General features: G+C 40.9%; 1 protein-coding gene across 2 annotated transcripts in view; it reads left to right on the top strand.

Moving 5' to 3' along the window:
- LOC136853967 (fidgetin-like protein 1) overlaps positions 1-26,311 on the top strand; it is a 133,518-nt gene that overhangs the window by 66,631 nt on the left and 40,576 nt on the right. For both annotated transcript variants that reach the window (XM_067129884.1, XM_067129885.1), the window contains exons 9-11: positions 1,069-1,179; positions 7,475-7,583; positions 13,173-13,290. In XM_067129884.1, the coding sequence (XP_066985985.1) occupies positions 1,069-1,179; positions 7,475-7,583; positions 13,173-13,290 (338 nt within the window). The remainder of the gene's footprint in view (positions 1-1,068; positions 1,180-7,474; positions 7,584-13,172; positions 13,291-26,311) is intronic.

Here is a 26,311-nt window from a genome sequence, read left to right as displayed (position 1 = left end):
AAATTTATACGTATGTACTTCTATCCTTCCAGCCAATAACAGAGAGAGAGAGAGAGAGTATCTTTCTATCAACCACTCTCCCTTTCTATCTGTCTGTCTATCTATCCATCTCACATTCTGAGTATCCTTTGGCATGAGAGAGAGATTTTTCAGTATCCATCATAACTGTTTTATTTGACCAAGTGGGCAACATTTTCTACCCTTGGCAGTCAATATGTCAAGATAAATTGACAGTTAGATTACGCCGCCCCTCGCTCGAAGCTTCAAAGAAGACTGGGAATTGATATGTTTTCTGTTAAAATTTTACATAATTTGCTATAGAAATGCATAAATGTTGTAATTGTAGCATGGAAAATATGAAAAAAGTAATAACAAAGTGACATTACGTTTATCTATAAAACTACAGTATACAAAACAAATAAACATGTATGTTACATTTGCTTAAAAAATCTATCTCAGTGAGAGAGAGAGAGAGAGAGAGAGAGACTCTCTGGCCAGGTGCTAACCCTTTTTTGTGATGACAGTTACGCCTGCATCCTTCCCCCAAGTCGGATACAGAAAAAGATTGGGAATTGAACTAAAATCTTACCAATTCTCTATATTTTCTTTAATGAATTGATATTTTGTTGTGTATATACTTTAATATTAATATTTGAAAATTAGTAAATAATTTATTTATCATACAAAACAAATAAACACATATTACATATGCATAGAAATTCCCTCATCTCAGTTAGAGAGAGAGAGAGAGAGAGAGAATTATTATTTTTATTATTTAATGTTATTAATTCAGTTACATTTATCACATTTGGTTTTACTAAATACTAACTCATTGGGAACAATATCAATTTTGCAAATTCAAATGTTTCATTAACTAGTTTTGATGTATTAACTTTTTGCAGGTTTTAATTAAAAATGTACTTGCTCTCCTTGTTAATGTAACTATATACTGTATATATCCATTTCATTATTTTTTTAATATATTTATGAAAATTAATGATACATGAAAAATAAAACAATGTTACTTTAATTGAGAATTAAGAGTATACTGTATTGATTCTTTTACAGAATATCGAACCAAAAATGATAGAACTGATAATGAATGAAATCATGGACAGTGGACCACCAGTAAGCTGGGATGACATCGCAGGCTTGGAAATAGCAAAAACTACAATTCAGGTATGGTGATGAAAATGTTTGTTAAAATGCTGAACATTTTCATAAAAACAGTTGAAATTCCAAATTGATTAGACAGAATTCAAATTAAGGTATCAAGTAGATCGATTTTTGGGCATTGAGGTACAGTATTTTATAAGTATTATATATTAATCCTTTACTTCATGGCTAATACTTCTTGTCGCCCTTATTAAGAGAAAATGGTAGCTAATTGTTCCAACACAAATAAAAACCTGAAAGTCTTTACATAGGATTTAGCTTTCAGACAAGGTTGTTAACTACCGATGGTAGGGGAAAAGCCTCGCCCACTCATCGGTCTGCACTCCACTTTGCTTTTGGAGGCTGTTGTTTGAAGACGTCTTTTTGTGCTTCTCTGCCTGACTGTCGTTTGCTTTCTGTTTTATGTTTTTTGTTGAAATATTTTTGTGTGATTGCTGTTTGTTGTTGTTTTATATATACTGGTGTAATATACACACACACACACACACACACACACACACACACCGCAGTCACTTGAGCACTTTTTGGAGAGGAAACCACAGGGTATACCACAGGGTTCAGGCACTGTCCAGGGAAGGACAGGCCATGTGTTCAGTTTCTTCTGCTTTGAGGTTGGTCCTCATTTGTTATTGTATGTCATAATGTGAGCTTGTTCCATATGAGTAGGGCTCATCTTCTGAATAATAATAATAATAATAATAATAATAATAACAATAATAATAACAATAATAATAACAATAACAAAGATAAAGGTATTGTTGGGACATATCTGATGTTTGTTGTCAATCGACTAAGGCCTTTTTAACTGTTGTTTGTTGCATGTGAGAGGGAAAGAGAAATAGCCTTGTAAACTTTCTGATTCATTCAAAGATAGAGTTAATTTATCATTGAGGGACCATAATTTATTGTGAGCAAACATTTTTCTTAGTTGTTTAGTTAGATGCTAATTATTGTAAAACTACTGAATTTGGTAGGTTATGTCACTGCTATTTATATTAAACATTCAGAATTCATCTGTAGGGTTATCTCTAAATTCTTACCAAATGTCCTTTCTTCTTGGTGCCAATGTTGGATCTTTGACACAGTCTGGTATGGTCAAAATGCAATGCTTCATGAATGGTCTCTCTATAATGCTTTGATCGTACAGAAGGAAAAGACCACATACTACTTTGCTACTTGCTTGATTTTAAGACCTGCAGAATCCCACATCCAATGACCCTTGTAACCACCTTAGGGTGTGCTGAATTGTACTGTTGGTACTTTGCTTCTGACTCACAGAACAAGAATTATTTACGTGTTACAGAAGGGTAAGTCTCAGCTGATAACTATAGATTAACACTAAAATAACATAGAAACAACTTATAGGGGACAAGTAAAACTGTAATGTACAAAGGTTACTCTATTGTAGGATGAAGGATGCAACACTTCTTGAATTAAAATGCTCTCACACCTTATCAAGTCGCTGGAGAGACAACTGCAAGTTATTCATATAACATCTTATCTATGAAGTTTTTTGTTTCTACCTTGTGAATAGAGAGCAACTCTTAATAGTTAACCTTGCAATATTTATTGTGAGTTTTAAATTTCTTATTTCAGGCCTTTCAAGCTCTTATAGCACTTACCTTTGTTCATTATTTAGCACTAAAAAAATCAGGAATAGAAAATTCATAGAAACTGGTTATGGTAGATGATCTGAGAGAATAATTCTACAAGAGGCTTTGCTACCGGTTTCCTATGAACTCGGCATAGGCTGGTAAACTTTTTGAACTGGTTGAATATTGGACTCACTTATCAAGAGAGACAAAGGTATTTTGGGACACATCTTATGTCTGTTATTGATTGACTGAGGCCTTAATAGACAAAGCTCTGTTGACACCTTTATTGGGAATAGGGGTGGTTTTCCTTTCCATGTATTATTTAACACAAAACATCAAATTTAGTAAGTTATCAAGTCTTTTTACCATACCCAGTTCAGTATCTACAAAACAAATAACTTAAATTAAGACATTTAATGTCAAATTATCTCAGTATTTTGGGGATTGCAACATTCCTCATGTCTGTTCCCATACCCATATCATGCACACCATAATGGCTTTAGTCCTATATGTGTGTGAGGCAACTTTCTGCTGAATTCAGCAGTGACTACCACTGGCTTAGGTTAGACAAGGACAAAATGAGATTAATGTATATACTGGCAGCAATCTTATGCAGTGAAACCATATATGGTATAAATTCTGAACACAAGTTGATTAAAGTATGCAAGCATCATACCTTTATTCATGGGTTCAATTTACAATAGTCTATAGCATCAAACATATTCTTTCTGCAGTGCATTAATGGCCTGAGATTGTCAGTAGAATAAGCCCTCAGATCTTCATTCCATTTTTATAATCACCTCTGAATTTTCATTTCTTTCCTGTTCTCTCATCTACCTCTCTTCCTACTGAAAGGAAACTTTCTCAGTTTCCTTTTGTTTCCTTATTTCTGTGCTACTCAGAAGAATTGCCTCCCACTTTTGATTGGTGGCAGCAGGAGAGGGCACTAGATACAAGTTTTGACTCAGTGGTATGGTTAAACTACCTAATAATAATAATGGTGATGATAATAATAATAATAAACAGGTTTTGACATAGGGAAAACTTATATTTGGTAGCAGCTGTGAGTCCTCAAAGGAGTTACACTCTCATGGTCCCCATGGGTCTCCATAAGACAGACCAGCCAATTTGGCCAGAATAGTGCTTTGTTGGCACAGTGATAGAATAATAAAGGACTCAGGACAGGAGGGCTTTATCTCCTGTCAACACAATGACAGCCTTGGTTTTTCCTTCATCCTACTCATGCAGATGTGACAACAGTGTATATGTCAGCTATCTTCCTCATTACACAGTCTGTGCAAGATAATTGTTCACCCCAGTCCAATGCCTTTTCATCAGGGAAAGTGAGGGGTGTTTTAGGACTCACAGCGGTTACCAAAAATAGATTTTTCCTACGTCAAAACCTATTTTCTAATGGTGTAGCCACTGTTTGCCCGCAAAGGAACTTACAAAAGAAATTGACAGGTGACGAAATGGCTTAGCTCCTAATAAATAAATCCCAACAACCCAGATAAATTTTTGGTCTGAATTATAGTCACATTTTCTTTATTCTGGATACGCATTAGGGTTTGGCAGTAAAGAACAGGAAATGACACACGAACCTATATTTGTATTATTCTTTGTACTGCTAAGGTGACTGCCTAATTATATTGGGTCTGGATGTGGGATTATTTTGCCTTCCCCAGCAATATCTCAGCATGACCACCACTCTCATGGCAATAATGTTTCAGGAATTTTCAAGTCAAGGTAAAGTCACAGGTTATCAACAGTTTCTTTGTTCCGGATACCCATTCGGGTCTGGCAGTAAAGAACGAGACACACAAACCTATAAATGTATTATCCATTGTGGTTCTATAGTGACTTACCTGATCATGTCAGGTGTGGCTGCAGGATCGTTGTGTCTTCCCCAGTTCATGAATACTACGTCTAGTAACCACCCTGTACACTCTGAGACTTCTTCGAAGGAAACATTTCCAAAAAAAAATTAACAATATACTCACCTTTAGGATGTCATGTGACTTAGGAAACAAATGAGGTTTTGCATTTTTAATGAGGGCCACTATAATAATTCTCAGCCCATATTAGAGAGAGTGGTTTGTTGTTGCTTGGGTGTAGGAAAAATAGGACCATCTAGGTAAACCTTGAGTGCTTGAACCAGGCATAATATTTTATGCAAAATACTGAGTTCCCTTATCAGAAAAGGGGATTTTCCCTTTAAAAGGTCCTCATTCTTGGACAGGAATGGTAGGTGTAAGAGTGATGAAACAATGTCCCTGTCTAAAAGAACCCAATACAATAATCCTAGTTTCTGATGCCAAAGTGGTCAAGAAGGTTGCTTTTTGGAGCATATGAGTTGTAGTTGTATTGGGCCCACTGAATTTAGGGGATGACAGAGTCTAAGAACCTTATTCAGGGACCAGCCAGTGGGAAGCCTGGCAGGATCTGCCGTTTGCAGTGAAAAAGACTGAAGGGGATTAACAATTTCTATATTAAAATCAATTCCAAAAACATAGAGCAGCAGTTCTGACAATGCTGCCTTGTAAGCCATGATTGTTGTAAAAGCAAAGCACTTGCCATCAAAAGATATATAATGAAATGTAAAACAGTTTTAACAGATTTCAACTGGTCTCTCAGTGTGGAGGTAATCTGACCATTTTTCCATATGTACTGGTATGGCAGATAGATGAAATCTATAGTTTTTGCACGAGATACCTAGCAATGTTAGGTAAATCTTCAGGAAGACTAGATTTAAGAACTTCACACGTGAAGGTCACAGTTCAGAAAGGAGAATGCATAGATGACTTCCCCTCCCCCTGCCTGGGGTAGAACACCAAACTGTAATGGAATCTATTCTCTTGTCCATTGTTGAAGAAGAAAGGAACCAATGACTGTTTGGTTAATTTGGGCCCACTAGGTAATCAGTTCCTTTGAAAACTAGTATATTGTTCAAAACTTTTGAAATCTTGGACAGTGCAGGAAAAAAGGTATATCATCCTCCATTCGTTCTAGTCTTGTAGGAATGCATTTCTTGCTATTGCCTGAATGTTCAGGTTCAGAGACACACACCAGAAGTTAATGGTTATTGCATGTTGCAAACAGGTCCACTTCTGGATGTGGAAGCATGTTGGCAATTACTCACTTGAGAGGGGCTGAGCACGAGCCCAGCCTCTTGATACAAGACACTGAAGGACCAACCAAACGTGAGTCCCTTTTGGAATTTCCAATTTTCTGAGATGGAGAGAAAGCAACAGCTCCAGGAAGCTAATATGACACTTCCTCAGAACATGTGATCTTCCTGCTACCTGACGATCCTCCCAGTGGCCTCCCCAACCCATCAAGGAGTCACCCATATGTATTATCACTCCTACGAACAGCGGAGTCAGTTCAATCTGTTCACCAGAGACCCCTTCCAAATCCGTGGACAAAGTATCTTCCCAATCTCAGATGAAGGTGATCAGAAAGCTTTTCCTGGCATGTGAGAGCCAGACTGTTTACCCCACGTACAGTCTCAATCACAAGATTAGATCTACCATAGACGCCAACAGTAACAAGCCCAGACTCCGTTCCAGATGTCGTCTGGAAAAGCTGGTCTGTGCAAGGAATCTTCTCAGGTCCTTCCTTATTCTGGTTTGAGTGCTGTTGGGAAGGGACAGCCAGCTGCGAGGAGTATCTCTACAAAGTCCCAGCCTCAGAAGATATCTGCTGGGTGTAAGACAGACTTGTTCCTATATATTAGGACACCTTTTGACTAGTGTCTGTTGACCACCACTCTCAAGTTTGGTCAGCACTCTTTGGTAGATCCCCAGATTAGCCAATCATCCAGTTAGGCCACCAGTCTGATTCCTTCTTTCCTAAGCTCCCATAAAATTAATAAGTACAGTACATATAAAAGTTTTCACAATGTTTTTGTTCATACTTGATGGGTTGAGGATCACCCTTCGTTCGGAGGAATCCTTCTTTGGGACGTTGAAGAAAGGTAGCAAATGCGCCCATCTTTCTCTATGGCCCCCCTTTAAGAGATGTGTGGTTTTTGGGAAAAAAAAACTCCTTTAGAGGAGGGGGAGGGTGAGACCATCTCTACCCTAGCCCTTTCAAAATTATACTATATGCTCTTCTTGGAAAAGGGGAATATGGGAACAATACCCTTGAGAATTTCCTCTTCCTAAGCCTAAGAAAGTTTGGTATGAATCAAGAGCCATATTAGTTTCCAGTCACTACTATAGGATCCCTCCAACAACAGAAGAAAAGACAACAAAAGCAGCAGCACCCCTAAAGCGGACAAGACGTTCCTACCAGCAAAAAGCAAAATCAACTCCCTCGTGGACTACGTATTAAAGGCAAGGGGAGCGGTGGAGCCCAATAGCACTTGCATGGTGTGGAGCAGGGAAGGATGAGCATTATTCAGAGTACTGCAGTTTAATTGTTAGCCAGAAGTAAGCAGGCCCCTCCAGGAAACCTACACTTTAGTGAATGGCTGGTCAAAAGATAGTTTTTGGTGAAAATCAGTAGTAAATGTACCTTTGTTATCTTGGTGAGGATGGTGAAGTTATTCACTGATGAAATGTGTAGATGGGTGACAATAGAATTGGCTCCTTTTGTATGTTATTTTTTAACATTCTGTTGGATAATGTTTTAGGATTGTCATTTTCCCTGTAACATGCAGTCATTTTGTAATTTGTATATTAATTTTTCAACCCCAACAGGAAATCATAGTCTGGCCAATGTTACGACCAGATATTTTTACTGGATTACGAGGACCTCCAAAAGGCATCTTATTGTTTGGGCCTCCAGGAACTGGAAAAACAATGATTGGTATGAATATTTAATCATTTATTGTCTTTGTTTGGTATGAATATTTAATCATTTATTGTCTTTATTTTCATCCTAGTGCAGCAGCAGCAGCAGCATCGTATTGTATGCCCGTATGATTCAGTTTTTAAAATTTACCTTTTTTATTTCTTAAAAGCTTACATCTCTTTTGAGAAGGTAAGCTCAGTAGGATTTTAGCTGTCTTAAATGATCTGCATTATTAATGTATACAGTATGTATCAAGGACACCAATGTCTTAGATAGCATTATTCTTTCATCCAGAGTTTGCATTGTACATATTACACACTTAGCAAAAAATGAAAAGACCTTCTTTAACCCCAATGTTGAGTCCCCCTCTGGATGTTAAGACTTCGTGTAAATCTTCAGTTACAGATCGTAGGTGCTCTTGCATTTGGTCTCCTTTTACTTGATCTCTTATTTTATATTGTCGGTTATAATTTTCTTCCTTTCCTACCCATATCCTACCTCAGATTTCGCCTTGACTGGGCCACATTTCAACTGAGTGTAACTGTGCAACATATGTTATTCTGCATTTCTAATTTTCCCTGTTGTGGCTAATTAGTTTCTGTGTCAGCCAGTCCTTGATAATATGACACATGTCTTTTTTCATTCTGAGATGACTTTATATTCACAATAGTTTCCTGGAGTCAGGTGTTTCAGGACTTAGAATAATGATACAGTAATTAGTTATGTGAGTCGGTAATTCAGGTAAATCTCTGTAAGTAATTTATAGATTGTCAGTTAGTATACAGTATTCCTAAGGTATGTTGATTGGTTCCTTGAGGTAACCCACTGGCTGTTATTTGAGCTATTGTGATTTGTAGAGAAAATGGTCACCTTTAGCCATGTTAAAGCCAAAAGCTTTTCCATTTTGAAGATGGGTCACATAGATTTTTATCAATACCCAACAGCTAAGTTTCTATTGGACTCATTTTTATTTGTACAGTACAGTAATTGGTTTCATTTGTGATGCTCTGGCATTAGGATATTTAGTTTGATCATTTAACCCATAAGGGACAGGCTAAATGTACTGTATAATAAACACACCCCCAGACCGGGCAGACTTTAAGGTTGGCCAATTTAAGAAAAAACACATCATTTAAGAAGAAGAAATGCAAATGCACATGGTGTAAGAAAAGAATTCTAACAATTTTTTCCTACCTTCCACGGGGGAAGTTGAAAGTGACTATGTGCAACCCTGTGTGGGGCCTCTTTTACAAGACACTTAAAAATATGCTAATTTTACCAAGTTATATATGTTTTTTCTAATAATTTATTTTATTTTATTTTGTAGAATTATAATTACAGCTCACACAATATCATAACAGATAAGAACTAAAAGCAGTAACAAATTCTGAGTATGTTTGTTGTAAAATATACACGAGATTTGCTGAGATGGGGAGATGCAGTAACTTTTTGTGAGGTATACATGTTTTATCTAATATTTCTTTGCACTTTTCTTTGCAAAATCACAATTGTAACTGACATACTATCATAAAAGATAAGCACTAAAACCAACAGCAATCCCTGGGTATATTTATGAGCAAATAAATAAAAAGACGTCATGGAATAGAGAGGGGCAGTACATTCCCCCATCAAGCCTCAAGGCACACGGATCCCCCTCTGTCCTATGCTGAGCTACTACAGTTGCCATAAGTCATGCTCTGAACATCTTTCCGCTAAATTCATCCAAATCGTATGGCGCATAATATTAATACTCATATGAGTTAGCCCGTCTATCACTCAAAACCTGCTATAGATCATCGTATGATGATGCCCATCCATTAAGGGTTAAACAGGGTTAGCCTATGAATTTAGTACTGTGATATTGTGGTAAGTCTAGGTGTAATTTATTGTAACATAGAAATGATAAATTTGACATTAGTTTACTCATTTATGTTAAATAGAATGGCTGCAACATTTGAGTTAGTTTTATATTGAGTCTTTTCAATTTTCTATGTAAATTCTTTTCTCATCCCTGATAAGATTGGTCAGTGTTCATATTTTGTTAAAGAGAAATATTTTAGCAGTGTATTTACAGCTGTCTTTATTCTCTAGACAAGAGAAGATAGTGAAATACAGGGAATAAACCCATAAAGTTTAACAGCAGGTTTTCAGCTGATGATTTCTGGAGTCGTACTTCAGAAATTCCTTTCAGTTTTCTTCTTGTTGTTGATGTTTTGATCAGCCTGATGACTATTCAGGTGAGACGATTCTGGAAACAAGGGGGTGTGAATGGCGGTATAGATCAGAGCCAACGTTGCAGGCAGGAGCAGCAACAATGCTTGCCCCCTATATATACAGTCACCCATACCCCATTGTCTCCAGAATCATCCCACCTGTCTTAAGAATGACTGTTGGGCTGGTCGGAACTTTGACAACAAGAGGAGAGCTGAAAGGAATTTCTACAGTATACCTGGAAAAAGTCTGACAGAAACCTGCTGTTAAACTCTATAGGTTTATTCCCAATTTTTGATAGCATATCCGCTGTTCGTCCTCAAAGGAGTTACTCTCATGGTCCCTAGAGGGGCTCCATAAGATAGACCAACCAATTTCAAAGAATTCTCTTCTAATTAGTCTGGCCAGTATAGTGCACGTTGACACTGATAGAGTATAGGACTCAAGACGAGGGCTCTTTCTCCTGTCTACAATGACTGCCTAGGTTCTGTTCCTATTCTCAACCTGTAGATGTGGCAACGGCGCACTGTTCATTACAGTATTTGTCAATAACGCACCTTGCATCAGATCAACTCCCATTATTCTTTCAGTCTTTTTTATATAAGGATGCACCTAGAATTGGTGCATGTACAAGTGCTCCAAGATAGTACTTGGTCATCATGGAAGAAAAATACTATGAAGCAAGCTAAGTACATAGGGTTAAGTCCCAGTGAAAATTTTTATTTTTAAAAGTTTTTCAACTGACAACATTTAGCTGAATTTGGGAGCCGGTGTCTCCCGCAGGGTGAGAACCACGAGAATTGTTTGTTTTGTTTATGAGATACGCTAGGCTCCGTTTTTGCTAGTCAACAAACAATGTTTAATTTTATTAAAGTAATACTTTTAAGCAATGTTGTTCTTAAAGATCTTTGGTATATGACCTATCTTAGTAGTAAGGGATCTTAATAAGATCCATCTAGGCTACTCAGTAGATACATTAGGCTACTTTCTTTTAGGCTAATAGTAATTCTAACCATTCGTGTTCAACTTTTAAACAATATTATTCTTAAAGATTTTTGGTATATGACCTATCTTAGTAGTTAGGGATATAATAGGGTTCATCTGGGCTACTTAATAGATATGCTAGGCTACTTCCTTTTTGACTGTTAGTAAACCTAACTGTTCATATAGCTATGTAAAGTCATAACAGAGTTAAACCGACTTTCAGTCGTGTTCAACTTCAAAACTTTGGTGTTAAGTAAAACCAATTGGTTAATTATAGTACTTAATTACTAAATTGAATAGTTTTTTGTAATAATGTTCCCTATTTAGCATTGATATCAGTAAACTTGTATCAGATTATATGATGTTTTCCTTCATGGACCTATGTTTAGCAGTTACTGTTCAGTAAGTAAACGGATGTGAAGTCTGTTTTCCTGTGTGATTGTCAAACTTTTTCATTGTCATAACGCGTGGAAATTGTACCTAATTTATACGCATCTAGCGTATTTTAATAAATTTTTCCCTTGGTAAAATAATTTCATTGAAGTACTTGATGAAGCAGTTCAACTTATACCTAGGGCCAGTAACCAATCTTTTAGTAGTGGTGGAATGGAAGGCAAGCCTGACCCAAAGATAGATTTTTGTCTCTTGGCTATATGGTAACTTTTGTTCGCGGCACTGTGAGACTCAACAAAAGTAGTATAATTTTCATTTGAACAATTTCATCTCCTTGTGTTGCACTTGGTGTGGTTACATGTCCTATCATCAAACCTGGCTGATCATTTGTCCTGAATGTGATGACCTTTCTGGGGACATAACTTACTAAAATTGCCATCAGCATTTCGTCTAACTACTTCTTTGGATCAGGATCTAATATAGCATGTGAAATATTAAGTGCCTGACAAGCTTCAATAATGTGATCCCAGTTGGCTCTAGATTTCAGTCAGACCTTTTTTCCAATGGTGGGATTAGGAATATACTGGTTGACAGATATGTCCATCTCAATGGCACCATGATTAGAAGTGCCTATATATTCACAGCCCTTGGACTTGACAGTGGCTGGAACATCTCTGAATATGAGGTCTAATCTATTACCAGAAATGTGCATGGGTTCTTCAGTTAGCTGGACAAAATTGGAGGATACACAGAACTCAAGACCAGACCAGCCATGTTGATCTGTGGAATTTGAATTTAGCCACTCACTGTGCTTTGCATTATAGTCTCCACAAATAACAAATGAAGCTTTTGAATCCTGACACTGAGCCATACTAATCCTTCCCAAGAGACAGCCATATATAGAATTGTCGATATTTGGATTGCAGTAAACAGCAAATACATAAATGTAGAACTTCCTGAAAATTTTAAAATAAAGAATTTCATGGTAACTGCACTCCAGATTTTTCTGACTATGAATAGATTGTCTAGACTTAGTGTATACAGAATACAGTCATACCTTGCGCATGTGAGATGTTGCGATGATAAATAAAATCAGGCCCATCAAACCCCGGGATTCAAAACTCAACCTTGCACTTGTTAATACTTACAAGAGTCTCAGATAAGAACATCAAATTGTAGTTGCAGGTCAACTCTGGAGATCCAGAAAATCTGACCTTAGGCCTTGAATATTTGAGTAAAGTACTTTGCGGTTTTTCTTACTGTAATGAGTTACAGATCCAGGGTTCAGCCTATCCTACACACTTTAAAAAAACACAGAAAGGTGAACAAAAAAGGATAAATGACTGATTGTACCCTCAGGCAAGGGAGCTCAAACCCAAGACCATGAAAGACCATGGTACAATGGCTATGGCACAGTCCATGGCTTGATTTTGGAAAGAGTCTCGTCTATTCTAGAGAATAAAGACTGCTGTAAATACACTGGTAATGTATTTCTCCTTACCAAAATTTGAACATTGGCCAATTATTGTCCAGCATTAACATGAAAGAGGAAAGAATTATAAGAAAAATTGATACGACTCAATATAGAAGTAACTCGATGCAGCCATCCTAGTTAACAGGACTTGTTTAAGAGAGAGTCTACTTCCTCCAGTTACTCATTTATGTTAGAATTGAAACGTATGAGGTAGAATCTTATTGGTGCAAGATTTATTACAGTATATTGATATAAGAATATCCAGTAAGGTAAAGGAAGTTGTACATCAGTATATCAGGTTACTATAGGTGTAGTACTGTCATTATTGTAGACTGACAATGTATGTATATTAGTTATTTGTAAAAGATTTACTAAAGTTTTAAGTAGATTATAATTATTAAAGGTTTTCTGATATGTTAAGGTGGCTTGTAAGTCATAGTTCATGAAAAAATGACTTTGTTCTGTGGAAAATAAAAATTCCAGTTCTGATTTTACTTCATCATGATATGATGGTCTTTGACTTATATTTTGAAATATTGTAGGTAAATGTATTGCAAGTCAGAGTGGATCCACATTCTTTAGTATCAGTGCATCTTCTTTAACATCTAAATGGATCGGTGAGGGTGAAAAAATGGTTCGAGCTATGTTTGCTGTAGCAAGGTAAGTCTTGTTTGTTTAGTCATTGATAAATTGAACTATATAATATATTAAAAATGTTAGCAGTTATTTTTATGGATGTGGACAAATTACTGTCATGTATAATTCATAATATCATTCTCATATTTTCTGCTTATTCCAAGTATAGTACAGTATATGTACTGCATAGTCCATTTCATTCCATCTGTCCTCTCACCAATGTAGGTTTTAGGTAGATGTGGCAATATGCATAGCTTGCTTTTGATTACCTGGAATCAGTGTTCCAGTTTCATTGGCTTACTGTGATAAAGATGCAAACCATTTCTTCAGTAATACAGTATATCAGAATCCTTATACTGTATATGCAAAAAGCCCTCAAACCTTGCTATATAGGTCCTAAACATACTGATTTATATCACTAATTTAACAATACAAGCACACGAAAGGTCAAAACCAAACGGACGATGGGCTTTCAACAATTATGTTTAATCTTATTGTAGGTAATGAAAGACATTTGGCTATGTGAATGCGAATAAAAGGCGTTTTAGTAATTTCTTGCATGTAAATTACAGGAGTAGGGTGATAATCCAAATAGCATAAAATATTGTTGTCATTGAAGCTGTCTGGGGAAGGTGAAAGTACTTTCAGAATACTTTTTCTTGAGCATTCAAATCATTACAACAGCTCAATGATTGGGCAGTTTCAGGAGTATTTTAACAAACAACTTATCGAGAAAAAGTTTGAAATCTCATTGAGTTCCTGTCATCCTTTGTGGGTTGATGACATATGTATGGCATAAAAGGCTAGCCTAGATTTATTCTTTGAATGTAAGGCATTGGAATGGTACTTAGATAGATTATGTAAATAAAGGTTACAATAAGAAAGTAATTTTGACTTCTATGAAATGAAAGTGTGCTTAAAAGAAGGCCCGTAAAATCAAACATCTGATGAGTAGGCCTATCATTTGCTTGCCAGTGCTTGTGTTTTAGAGGCCAACATCAATAAAGGTTATTTTTTCAGTATATGGACATGGATATAACATGAGTATCATACTAAAGTTATTTTCATATTCATCCGATAAAATTGTACATAGAATAAAATTTGAATGATAAGGAAATCTTGTGACCTAAACAGTTTGTGGACATAGCTCTTATGTGTAGCTTGGGCTATGCCAGTGAGATCTGAAAGCCCATTGTTTGTTTGTGTTTGATCTGAGTTGACAGTTTTATACAAGCTTGCCTTTTGTGTGTTTGTATTGTTATACTATCGATACAAATCGGCATGTTTATGGTTTGTATATGATATGAGGGTTCTTAGTATATACAGACATTCAAATATGTTACTGAACAAGTAGTTTAATACAGTATTTATCACAATGAGCCAACGATATCAGAAACGTTGATTGCCAGCCAGTCACGAGCTACACAAGCACATGTGACAAATCTTCACCCATGGATGGACAGATGAAATGAAATGGACTGTAATAGGATTTTGTGCCAGTGGATTATGATGGTAAATTTTCCATTAAGAACTGAGTCTGGCATATTTGTATGCATTCAGAAAATAAAATTGTGCAGCCTTCTAAAAAAGTTGCTATATCTTTCCATCCACTGTAGGTCTTCAGTGTTTTAGGATTTTTCAGAGAGAAGTTTAGTGTTTTTGTGCAGTTCCAGTCCTCACAAGGTGTCTTTTGTCACTATATATCATGGTAGTAAGGTATAGTCAAAATAAGCAAACATTTATACAGTCCAACCTCTTAAATCCAGCACTGAAATTTCCCCTCTGAATCTGGAAGATCTAGGGAACAGTCTTCTGCTTTACATGAGAGAGATACTTCAGATGAGAATCTTGCCTCTCCCATGCAATAATCAGACACTGAAGGGGACCCTGATACAGTCCACCCAACCCCATCTGAAGTGTCTGTATCTTGTAGGGGGTAGTGATTTATCCTGGACTCATATACTGCTAGGCAGTGATGAGACAACTACCTTGGGTCAGTCAGTTCATGCAGGCTTTCTGGATAGGCAAATTCCTCTTGCTGTACTTTCAGAATTCTGGGAGGAAATGAAAAGTATCAAGGATGACTTGTTACTGAGCATCAGCATATCGGAGATGCTATCCATGATTCCCAAAAGGAATTTAAGTCCACCATGGATATGGAATTGGGTGTGATGAGTAAAATAAAACAAAATTTCTCATCCTTTACACTAGAGGATAGAGAGGCTGCACAGTCTGCCCAGGTAGAGATTGGTTTTCTCACTAAAAAACTGAGGTCATTGGAACAGGGTGATAAAAAACCCAAGCGCAAAAAGAAGTTGAATCAGTTGCCTAGATCCCTGTTTAAATCAGAATGGGGTAATAAGAGATAGCCTACTTACTACCAGACCTTCAACTGGTAACAATAGTATGACCAAGTTAGACTATAAAATCTCAAATCAGGATGTAGTACGGGCACCAATACCCACTCCCAAGAATGATGCTAATAACCCATGGCAGGATACTTCAATATACTGTACAGTATATCCTTTCACTAGAAGGAAAATACCTCAATAATGAAAGGAAAACTATAAATTAGGTTGAGCATGTAAGATTTCTGGACAGCGCGGCCTTTCCCAACACTGAATGGCACTTTGTCCCTTTTTCAATAGGAATTCGGGAACTGTCAAAGGTGATGGTTATCGTGCTATTAATATAGCAATGAAAGCCATAGTAACAATCTTTCTCCAGTTTAATGGAAAATATAGCACACAAATGAAACAATTTTAGGGAACCAATACCCTCTCCAGGAGGCACTAGCCTTCCGTCCCTTCACATTTAAAACAATCAGTCATGTAAAGACAGAATTTCAGAATTTTGTGGTGACTGAGAAACGACAGTTAATTGCAGAAATATAGCCATTTGTGATTGCCATCCCAGTATCTGATAGTTCTACAAAGAGATGGGCAATGCTTGTCCTTCCTTTTGTGAGTAAAGAGCCTTACATTGGACATGATTACCCAACAATTTAGGACCCTTATGAGAAAAATCTTTGGACAGCCATGGCTGAATTTATGCTAGGCTCCACCTCCTCAGTATTATAACTTCTAATATGCTGGAAGCAGTTATTAAATATGCTGGAAGTAGTTATTAAAGAGTGTTGCATTAAGGCTTGAAAGGAAGCATTGGTGGGGGTAAAACATTTCGCTTTCCAGAAACCTCCCCATTTCATTCTTCCCCCTTCTGTTGGGACCTGTTGCCGCACAACTAATTGAATGAGCCTGACAACAGAATTGCACTTGGAAGATGGGAATGTGGGAAAATATACTCTTTAGAGTTTCATCTTCCTATGCTTAAGAAAGCCATACAAGCCTCCAGTCACTACCAGAGGCTCCTCCAACAACAGAAGAAAGGACAACAATGGCAATAGCACCCTCTTTCGAAGCAGACAAAGACGCTCCTACCGAGGAAAAGGAGAATCAGCTCCTGGAGTGCATATTAAAGGCAAGGGAAGAGGTGGAGCCCAACAGACTTGCATAGTTGGGGTCTTCTTCAGCATAACATGCAGTGGGAGTCCTTCCCTTGGAGGTGCAGTATAATTTTCAGTGGGTCAGGGTAGAGATGGTCTCACCTTCCCTCTCCTCTAAAGGAGTTGAAAAAAAACTAGACCCCTCTAAAAGGGTGCCATTCCTCCAAGCGAGTGGTAATCCTTGCCCTTTCAAGTGTGAGCATACACTGTTTGCCTAAATTTTACTATATACTGTACTTATTTAATTTATGGGGGCTCAAGAAAGAAGGAATTTAACTTGTTGCCTACCCAGATGATTGGCTAATCTTGGGAGCCACTAGAGAAGAGTGCTTACGAAACCTGATAGCGGTAGTAGACAGATTCCAGCCGAAAGGCTTCCTAATGAATAGGAACAAATCCTGCAGACATTTTCTGAGGCTGGGATTTGGTGAGACTTTCTTTGTTGCCAGATGTCTCTTCCCAGCACTCAAACCAGAATAAGGGAGGACCTGAGAAGATTCCTTGCACAATCCAGCTTTTTCAGACGGCAGTTGGAATGAAGTCTAAGCCTGTTACAGCTTGCATCTGTTGTAGCTCTAATCCCGAGACTGCGACTGTAAGATTAAACAGAGTTTGGCTCTCACATGCCAGGTAAAGGCTTTCTGATCGCCTCCATCTGAGATTGGGAAGAGATCTCTGGCAAATAAATGGGTCGATCTGACCGCACTGTTCACACAATTGATAATACATACAGATGCTTCTTGACAGGTTGGGAGGCCATTGGAAGGGTTGTCAATTAGATGGAAGATGGTCACCTGTTCTGACGAAGTGTTATATTAGCTTCCTGGAGCTGTTGGCTGTCTTTCCATCTCAGAAAGTTGAAACATCAAGAAGTTGGGCTCACACTCAGCCCCTCTCAAGTCAGTAGTTGTCAGCATGCTTCTACATCCAGAAGTGGACCTGTTTGTGACATGCAAGAACCAATAACTTCCAGTGTGTGTGTGCCTCTGAACTTGGACATTTAGGCAATAGCAAGAGATGCATTCCTACAAGGCTGGAATGAATGGAGGATGATATGTCTTTTTCCTCCTTTGTTTTTTTCCTCCATTGTCCCAAATTTTGAAAGCTTTGAACAGTCTACTAGCTTTCAAGAGAACTGCTTACCTAGTGGCCCTAAATAAGCCAAATAGTCATTGGTTCCTTTTTTCTTCAACATTGGGTGAGAGAATAGATTCCACTCCCTTCCGTTGTTCTATCTCAGACAGGAGTGGGAGTTGTCTACGCATCCTCCTTTCTGAACCGTGACCTTCGCGTGAGAACTCTTTAAATCTAGTCTGCCGTAAAGATTATTTACTTGGCACTGCTAGGTACATAGTGTAAAAACTACAGACTTCATATATCCGGCATACCAGTCCATATGGAAAATGTGGTTAGATTACCTCCACACTGAGCCCAGGTGAAATCTGCTGAAACAGTTTTACATTTTACTATATATCTTTTGAGGTCATGTTCCTTGCTATTACAACATTCGTGGCATACAAGGCAGCATTGTTGGAACCCTTGCTTTATGGTTTTGGAATTGATTTTAATATAGAAATTTTTAATTCCATTCTCCAGTCTTTTGCACTGGAAAAGTCGTCTCCTGCAAGGCTTCACATTACCTGGTTCCTGAATTAGGTTCTTAGACTCCTGTCATTCCCTCAGTTCAGTGGGCCCAACACAACTACAACTCATATGTTCCAGATGGCAGTCTTCTTGACTGCTTTGGCATCAGGAGCTCGGATTAGTGCACTGGGCTTTCTTAGACGGGGACAATGTTTTTTCACTCGTAAACCTAGTTGTCATTTACTACTGGCTCCTGGCCTATCATTTCTGGTCAAGAATGAGAACCTTTTAAAGGGAAAATCCCTTTACTGCTGTATTCCTGAAATGGGGAAGGTGCAGTAATCCTGCAGCCAGACCAGACATAATTAAGTCGTTAGATCCACAAGGGATAAATGCATGTATAGTCATGTGTTTCTTGTTTTTATTGCCAAACCCTAATGGGTATCTGGAATAAAGAAGACAGTTGATAACCTGTGACTGTACCTTGGGCTAAAAATCGTGGAAACACTATTGCCGTGAGAATAGTGGTCAAGCTGAGATAATGCTGGGGAAGGCACACTAATCTTGCAGCCAGACCCAACATAAGTAGGTAAGTCAGCTTAGAACCACAAAGAACAACGCATATACAGGTTCATGTGGTGTTCCATGTTCTTTATTGCCAAACCCTAATGGGTATCCAGAACAAAATGGTTGATAACCTGTGACTTTACTTTGGATCAAAAATTCCTGAAATACTATTGCCTTGAGAGTGGTGGTCATATTGAGATGTTGATGGGTAAGCCCAATGATCCTGCAGCTAGACCCAACATTACTAGGTAAATCACCTTCGAACCACAAAGAGGAATACACATACAGGTAGTCCCCACGTTACGGTGGGGGTTCCGTTCCAGCTGCACGCAAGTCAGAAATCTCCATAATCCAGAACATCATAAGAAAAATTTATAAAAATGAGAGAGAGACGTGTAAGCTTGGGTAAAGAAATAGGTTTTTAAGCTTTGTCCTGGTAATAAACCAGTTTTTTCCCCTCTTTATAGTGTATCTTAATAATGGCACTGTAACTTTGGAAAATCAGCTGTAATGTGGAACTGATTTTTTGACTGATATATTTGAAAAAGTGCCATTTCTGAGTTCAGTCCCGTGTCAGCCGGTGAAATTCCATTACAGCACGAATTTCTAGGTATAACAATGCTAGATATACCAGAGAAAAAGAGCTTTCAGGAAAGCTGGGGTTACTACCCCCAGTCGAACGTCTTTAGAAGGCGTCGGTATAATGAAGGGTGAGTGAAATACCACTACCACGGAAATATACTCGAAAGATCTCTCCTTATCAAAACCCCGTAAAAGAGCGGTGAGCCGTTACAGCTCCCACACTCAACACCCGCCAGGGCCGGCGACACCAGCGCCACCTACTTCATTCCATTTTCTAGCACGTGATCGTTCGCTTCTTTTGTGTGCTCGTCCCTATTTTGGATTATTTTTCTTCATCTACGATGGCTTTGAGCACCTTTTCCATCTCTAAGTTAAGTACCATCTTCTTGTGGGGTTTTGATCTAATTATGGCTGTTTTGGTCTCGTATTTTCATAAATATTGGGATCTTCTTATGACGCCACGGCGTCCCCTATCAGCCATGTCGACCGCGAGGCGACTCCTTCTGTTCTTTCGGTCGGAGTTTTCTCCCAGTCGCTATATATATTTAGATTTTAGCCCTTGAATTCCTTCCTGGTGGTTCCGTGCGATGGCTCCCCCTCCAACTTTAGTTTTTGTTTTGCATTTTTGGCCTGTCGGCCTCTCTTAGGGAGTTGCTCCATCCTGTACCCCCCCCACCAGGTTGGGTTCTTTTTCATTTAGTCTCATAGGCTATTATGTTTTTCTTGAAGATGGTGCTCTTATTTTAAGTTTAATATTTTTAGTTTTATTTGTTTTTTGTTTTTGGTTGTGTAGTTTGCCTCTGATGAACCTTATAAATTATTTTGAAATTACCCCCGAGGTAGGCTACACTTCCTGTGAACGTAATTTTATTTTGATTGTTTTTGTATGATGGTGGTAGTGTGGGCTCCATCCCTTGCCCTGGGTGCGGAGATCAGGTTGAGGGAGTTTTGTTGCTGTTCCTCAGGGTTCGTTTTAGGGTCAGAGTGAGCCCCTTAGTCCTCTTCCCCCAATTTCGGAGGAATCGAGTTCTTTGGACGTGTTCCTCTAGGCTAGTCGCCTACTTATCCCATACTCGTTCCCTGTTGGCTCTCGGCACAAAATTTCTCTCCCTGTTGGTTCCTCCTCTCCTTTTTCACCCCTCTCTCCTTCCTAACCTATATTAGGTTAGGTTTTTATTAGGCTACGCCTAGGAGATGTTTGGCTTTGGGCTGTGTAGCTCCCTGGAGTAGGCTTCCCTTCCAAGTTCATTGGGAAGGAAGGTTGCAGTTGAGCGGGTGTCATGTTCTCCTTGTCTCCTCTCCCCTTCCGGTAGCCTACTCCTCTCCACTACCCCCCCCCTCAGCCTTGCGACTCGTGCGGGTGACGCTAGTTGGCGTTTTCTCCGAGTCAGGGACTTCTCCTATTGGTAGAGGGATTCGCTCCCTCCCATGTCGTCCCCAGCTTCGCTGTGGTGGGGTGGGTGGTTCGGTTGCTCGAGCGTGTTCGAATCCTGTCTCACCTCTCGTCTCCCCATCGAGCTACGAAGTTAGGGTTTAGGTGTGGCCCCGCCGTATGTTATGAACATTGATCCTTTACCCATTTGTTTCTCCGGCGGGGAGATAGAAGTGGGATGATTCTATGTCACGCTAGCATACAGACTCCTCCGGTCTCCGGAGGGTTACCATCATTGTTAATTTTGTTTATTATTATTATTATTATTATTTTGTTCTACCATATACGTGATTCGGTCCCACACCTGGGGCTCCGCCGTTAATTTTCTGGCAGCCCTTATGGTTGGTTTCTGGTTTTCGTTCCTTCATTCCCGAGTCCTCCGGGGTATGAATCTCAAACTTCCGCTCTGTGCATTTAAAGCTTATTGGCCCAGTTTAATTTGGTAGTTCTTCTACACCGGAGTATTCGGTTGTAGTTGAGTTTCCGGCCTTGCCGGCTTTATTTTGCTTAGAGTGTGAGGTTCATGTACTGTTACCTTTACAGACTGTTCGTTGTGAGGAGCCGGGTGTACCGCCTCCCTTCAACAACCCTACGGGCACGTAAAGTGTGCGGACCCACGCTGGTTGTGCGGTCCGGCTGGACGACCTGGTTGTTTGGCACCCCGATGGCTGTGAGGTTTGCTTTGCTCTCTCCTCAACCATCCAAGACGAGTCGGTAAGTGAAAGTCTTCTTTCCTCCGGTCCATGCTCCTCATACGTTACGTTGTTTATATTCTCCGTCGGTCTTTGCATTCCTGACTAACTACAGGTTTCCTTGCAGGCGGATGAAACTTCCAAGAAGTCTGCCTTGGAATCCCTCCGGGCCTGGGTGGCTGGGTTCGGCAGGAATGTTCCGTCGGGGAAGCCCTACGTCCTCGACGCCAGGTTGAGGGACCTGCTTTACCCCGGCGCACGGGTGGCCGCGGCAGTACCAGAAGAACTTGCCACCCCTATTATCCAGCAGATCCGTGATGCGACCCAGCCACCTCAAGTGGACATCATGTACGCCGAGGTCTCGGAGGATGTTGCCGCCCTAAATCTCGACTTGGAACCTATGAATACGGAGCAGGACCAGGTGGTAAGTGGAGAGGTAAGTGAGGATGTTGGGGCGGGCCCTCTTTGTTTAACTCCCCTGCTTCATCTGTATCATCTTTTGCAGGTTTTGTGAAGTCTTCCTCTTTGGGTGATAGAGCTCCGTCTGCTATCCCCAAGTTGAAGACTTCATGGAAGGCGAAGGGCTATAAGTCCTCGACTTCTAAGAAGGCATTGCCCTTCCCCCCGTCGAAGGCTAAGGTCCCAGGACCGGTAGCCTCCGGGAGTAAATCTAGCTCCTCCGGCAAGGGCGCGAGTAAGTGGGCGGCAAAACCAAGCCCTCCTCGCCAGCCTCTTTTTGACGCACAAGCCCTGGCCACTGAACTGTACAAACAATTCACGGAGGACCTAGATTCTAGATTTGAGAAGATCTCAGAAAAGTTTGCCACCTATGACAGTGTACTGGAAGGTTTGGCTCGCCAACCTAAAGCAGAACCGCAGTACTCTATCCCCGACACTGCGGACCTCCCCGCCGTTTGATGTCGGAAACCCTTGGCGGTTCGACTCCGGGCCATCCAACATGATGGCAAACTTACCTTAGACGGTCTGGGCACGAGGCGGTTGGAGGAGTTGGAGTTCTTCCCCGATCTCTTGCCCCCTTATCCTGGCTTGAGGCTTACGGAAGGAGCCTGGATTCGGTCAGACAAGGTACCTAGGGAAACTGTCATCATCCCTAGAGACCAAGCCCAGTCGGCTCTCCTGCGCACTCTGACGGAGTGGCAGGCAGTGAACACAAAATTGACCCCTTTCAAGGGCAATTTCACGATGTTCACCCTAGGTGAAGATCTTCCCACTCCTTGCATGGACAAAATTGCTCTGGCCACGACCCGAGCATGCCTCGATGGGAATCCCTTTCCTCAATTGAGGGAAACAGACCCTACTTCCTGGTATTCCCAGGAAGTAACGAGTTCTGGGTGGGCGCCCGTCCACTTTCACTGTAGGCAAGCTGGACCCTCTTTGCGCTTCCACGCAGTTTAGCGAGCAACTCCCTAAACTGCCGGAATCATTGTTAAAGGCGGAGTTTGAGACCCGGACTAAGTTAGCCCGGTCCTTGAGCTCCGGCTGTCTTACTGAGGCTACTGCCGTCTCCGGCTCGGACAAACCCTTTTTCCAGGTCCTAGCTAAGTCTTTCCTGGCGACCTTCCAGTTAGACTTGCATGAGTTTGTTATGGCTAGGCTGGAATGTAGAAAATTTATTTTTGCTGACGTTACAATCCGCCACGAGCCTAACAAGCTCATTAAAAGTTCAATCTGGGGACCTAACCTCTTCCCTGAAGGAGAGGTTACATCCGTCATGTCTGAAGCTACACGGGCCAATCAGAGTCTTCGCGCTCGGTGGGGAATTCCCACTTATAAGCGCAAGACCCCAGAATCGGCCGGCCCCAGACGAGAGGGGGAAAAGGTTCAGGAGACATAAGAGGCCTCATCAGGCGATGGTTCAAGCCGTCCCGGTCTCGGCAGTGGCCCAGCCATCTACCTCTAAGTCCCAACCCCAACAGTACGTTTTGGTCCAACCAGCGGCGCCCTCCTATGTATCCTCACCAGCATACAACCCTACATATGAAGGCCGTGGATTTTTTCACGGCCTCAATAGGGTGGCAAGGGGAGGAAGGGGCAAGGCCCCCTACAGAGGAAAGTCTAACACCACCCCAAGGGGGAGAGGACGTGGTAGAGGGAACAAACCCGCTCCCTCCCACTGAGAAAACGCAGGTAGGCGGTCGCCTGTATTGGTTCAGGGACCAATGGACCTTCAGCCCTTGGGCACACAGCATTGTGTCCAAGGGACTAGGGTGGAGCTGGATCAAGAATCCTCCCCCTCCAAACAGATTTTACCAGCCACCCACATCAATCCTACAGGATTATGTAAAAGAATTGCTCAACAAACGAGCAATAAAGAAAGCAAGGCACCTAAAGTTTCAAGGCAGGCTATTCACTGTTCCCAAAAAAGACTCCGATCAGCAAAGAGTGATCCTGGATCTGTCGCGTCTAAATCTCTACATAGATTGCGACAAGTTTCGCATGCTTATGGTAGCTCAGGTTCGGACTCTACTTCCGCGTGGAGCCGTCACCACCTCTATCGATCTTTCAGACGCTTATTATCACGTCCCAGTTGCGCGGAACTTCTCTCAGTTCCTCGGTTTCAGACTCGGGAACCAAGCCTACTCCTTCAGGGTCATGCCCTTCGGTCTGAACATTGCACCCAGGATATTCACCAAGCTGGCGGATACGGTAGTACAGCAGCTCCGGTCCCAAGGAATCTCCCTAGCAGCGTACCTGGACGACTGGATAATTTGGGCTCCAACTGTTCCGGAGTGTCAGGAAGCCACGTCCATAGTCACCAGTTTCCTAGAGTCATTGGGTTTTCAGCTGAACAGGAGAAGTCCCGCCTGACTCGGAGTCTCGGTTTTCAATGGCTGGGTCTTCAGTGGGACCTGTCCTCCCACACGTTATCTCTCCCTCCTTCCAAGAGGAAAGAGTTAGCATCTCTCACCAAGAGGTTTCTCAAAAATCAGTCAGCATCCTGTCGGTCCCAGGAAAGGGTCCTCGGGTCTCTCCAATTTGCTTCAGTAACAGACCTGCTCTTGAAAGCCAAATTAAAGGACATAAACAGAGTGTGGCGGAGTCGAGCAAACACCAAGCTCAGGGACAAGGTCTCCTCTATCCCTCGGATCTTAAAGACAAGGCTGCGGCCTTGGACCACAGTCAAGGGCCTGTCCAAAACAGTTCCACTTCAGTTTCCCCCTCCGGCACTAGTTATCCACACAGACGCTTCTCTAAGCGGCTGGGGGGGATATTCACCAAAACAGAAAGTACAAGGAACGTGGTCCACAATGTTTCAGCAGTTCCATATAAACACCCTGGAAGCCATGGCGGTCTTTCTGACGCTGAAGAAAATCCGCCCTCCCAATCGGATTCATATCAGGTTGGTGTTAGACAGCGCAGTGGTAGTTCATTGCATCAACAGGGGCGGCTCCAAATCAGGTCGAGTAAACCAAGTGATGGTAGCTATCTTCTCCCTGGCGAACAAGCACGGTTGGCACCTGTCAGCCACCCACCTAGCAGGTGTCCGGAACGTGGTGGCGGATTCCCTGTCCAGGACTACCCCGTTGGAGACGGAGTGGTCCCTGGATGCGGAATTTTTCCAATGGATTTGCCGCCCGGTTCCGGGACTCCAAGTGGATCTGTTCACAACGGAGAGCAACTTCAAGCTCCCCTGTTACGTAGCCCCCAACCTGGACCCTCAGGCGTTCGCCACAGACGCAATGACAGTAGATTGGAACAGTTGGGAGAGAATTTATCTGTTCCCTCCAATAAATTTGCTGCTGAAAGTTTTACACAAACTAAGGGCATTCAAAGGTCAACCAGCTCTGGTAGCCCCTATTGGCCAGAGCAATTGGTTCCCTCTCCTTCAGGAACTGGGCTTTGGAGTCTTCGGATTCCCAAGCCCATTCTGACCCAGACAGTACAAACCAAGACTGTGTCAGCTTCCTCAAGGATTCAAGATGCCCTAGCTTTATGGACTTTATAAAGTTCGCAGCTCAAAAGGAGCAAACATTGACCCTGTCAAAACACTGTTTTTAGAATCAGATAAAAGAGATTCTACTATTAGGCAATATGACTCAGCAGTCAAAAAGTTAGCCTCCTTCCTGAAAGCATCTGAAGCCAAAATTATGACGGCTAATTTAGGAGTTTCCTTCTTTAGGTCACTGTTTGGGAAAGGTCTGGCTCCCGCCACTATTACCACAGTCAAGTCGGCATTGAAGAAAGTATTTCTTTACGGCTTTAAAATCGACCTTACAGATTCTTATTTTTCATCCATCCCCAGGGCATGCGCTCGTCTGAGACCAGTATCACGTCCACATTCGGTTACTTGGTTTCTCAATGACGTCCTTCAGTTAGCGTCAGAGTTGGATAACTTCCATTGCTCTTATCAGGATCTGTTAAGGAAAACCTTATTTTTACTTAGTTTGGCTTCAGGTGCTAGAATTTCAGAGCTGTCAGCTCTCACTAGAGGTGATAATTTTGTTAACTTCCTCCCATCCGGGAGAGGTCCTCCTCTCCCCTGACCCTAGATTTTTAGCTAAGAACGAAGACCCACAGGACAGGTGGTCTCCTTGGAAGGTGGTGCCCCTTCCTCAAGATCAGACTTTATGTCCAGTCCATACACTTAAATCTTACCTCTCAAGAACTCCACAGAGTAAGTCGGGTCCTCTTTTTATCAGGGAGAAAGGTGGTACTCTTTCC

This window comes from Macrobrachium rosenbergii, chromosome 28, assembly GCF_040412425.1.
Source record: "Macrobrachium rosenbergii isolate ZJJX-2024 chromosome 28, ASM4041242v1, whole genome shotgun sequence".
NCBI classification, from domain to species: Eukaryota; Metazoa; Arthropoda; class Malacostraca; order Decapoda; family Palaemonidae; genus Macrobrachium; species Macrobrachium rosenbergii.
This window is presented reverse-complemented; position numbering and strand designations above follow the sequence as displayed.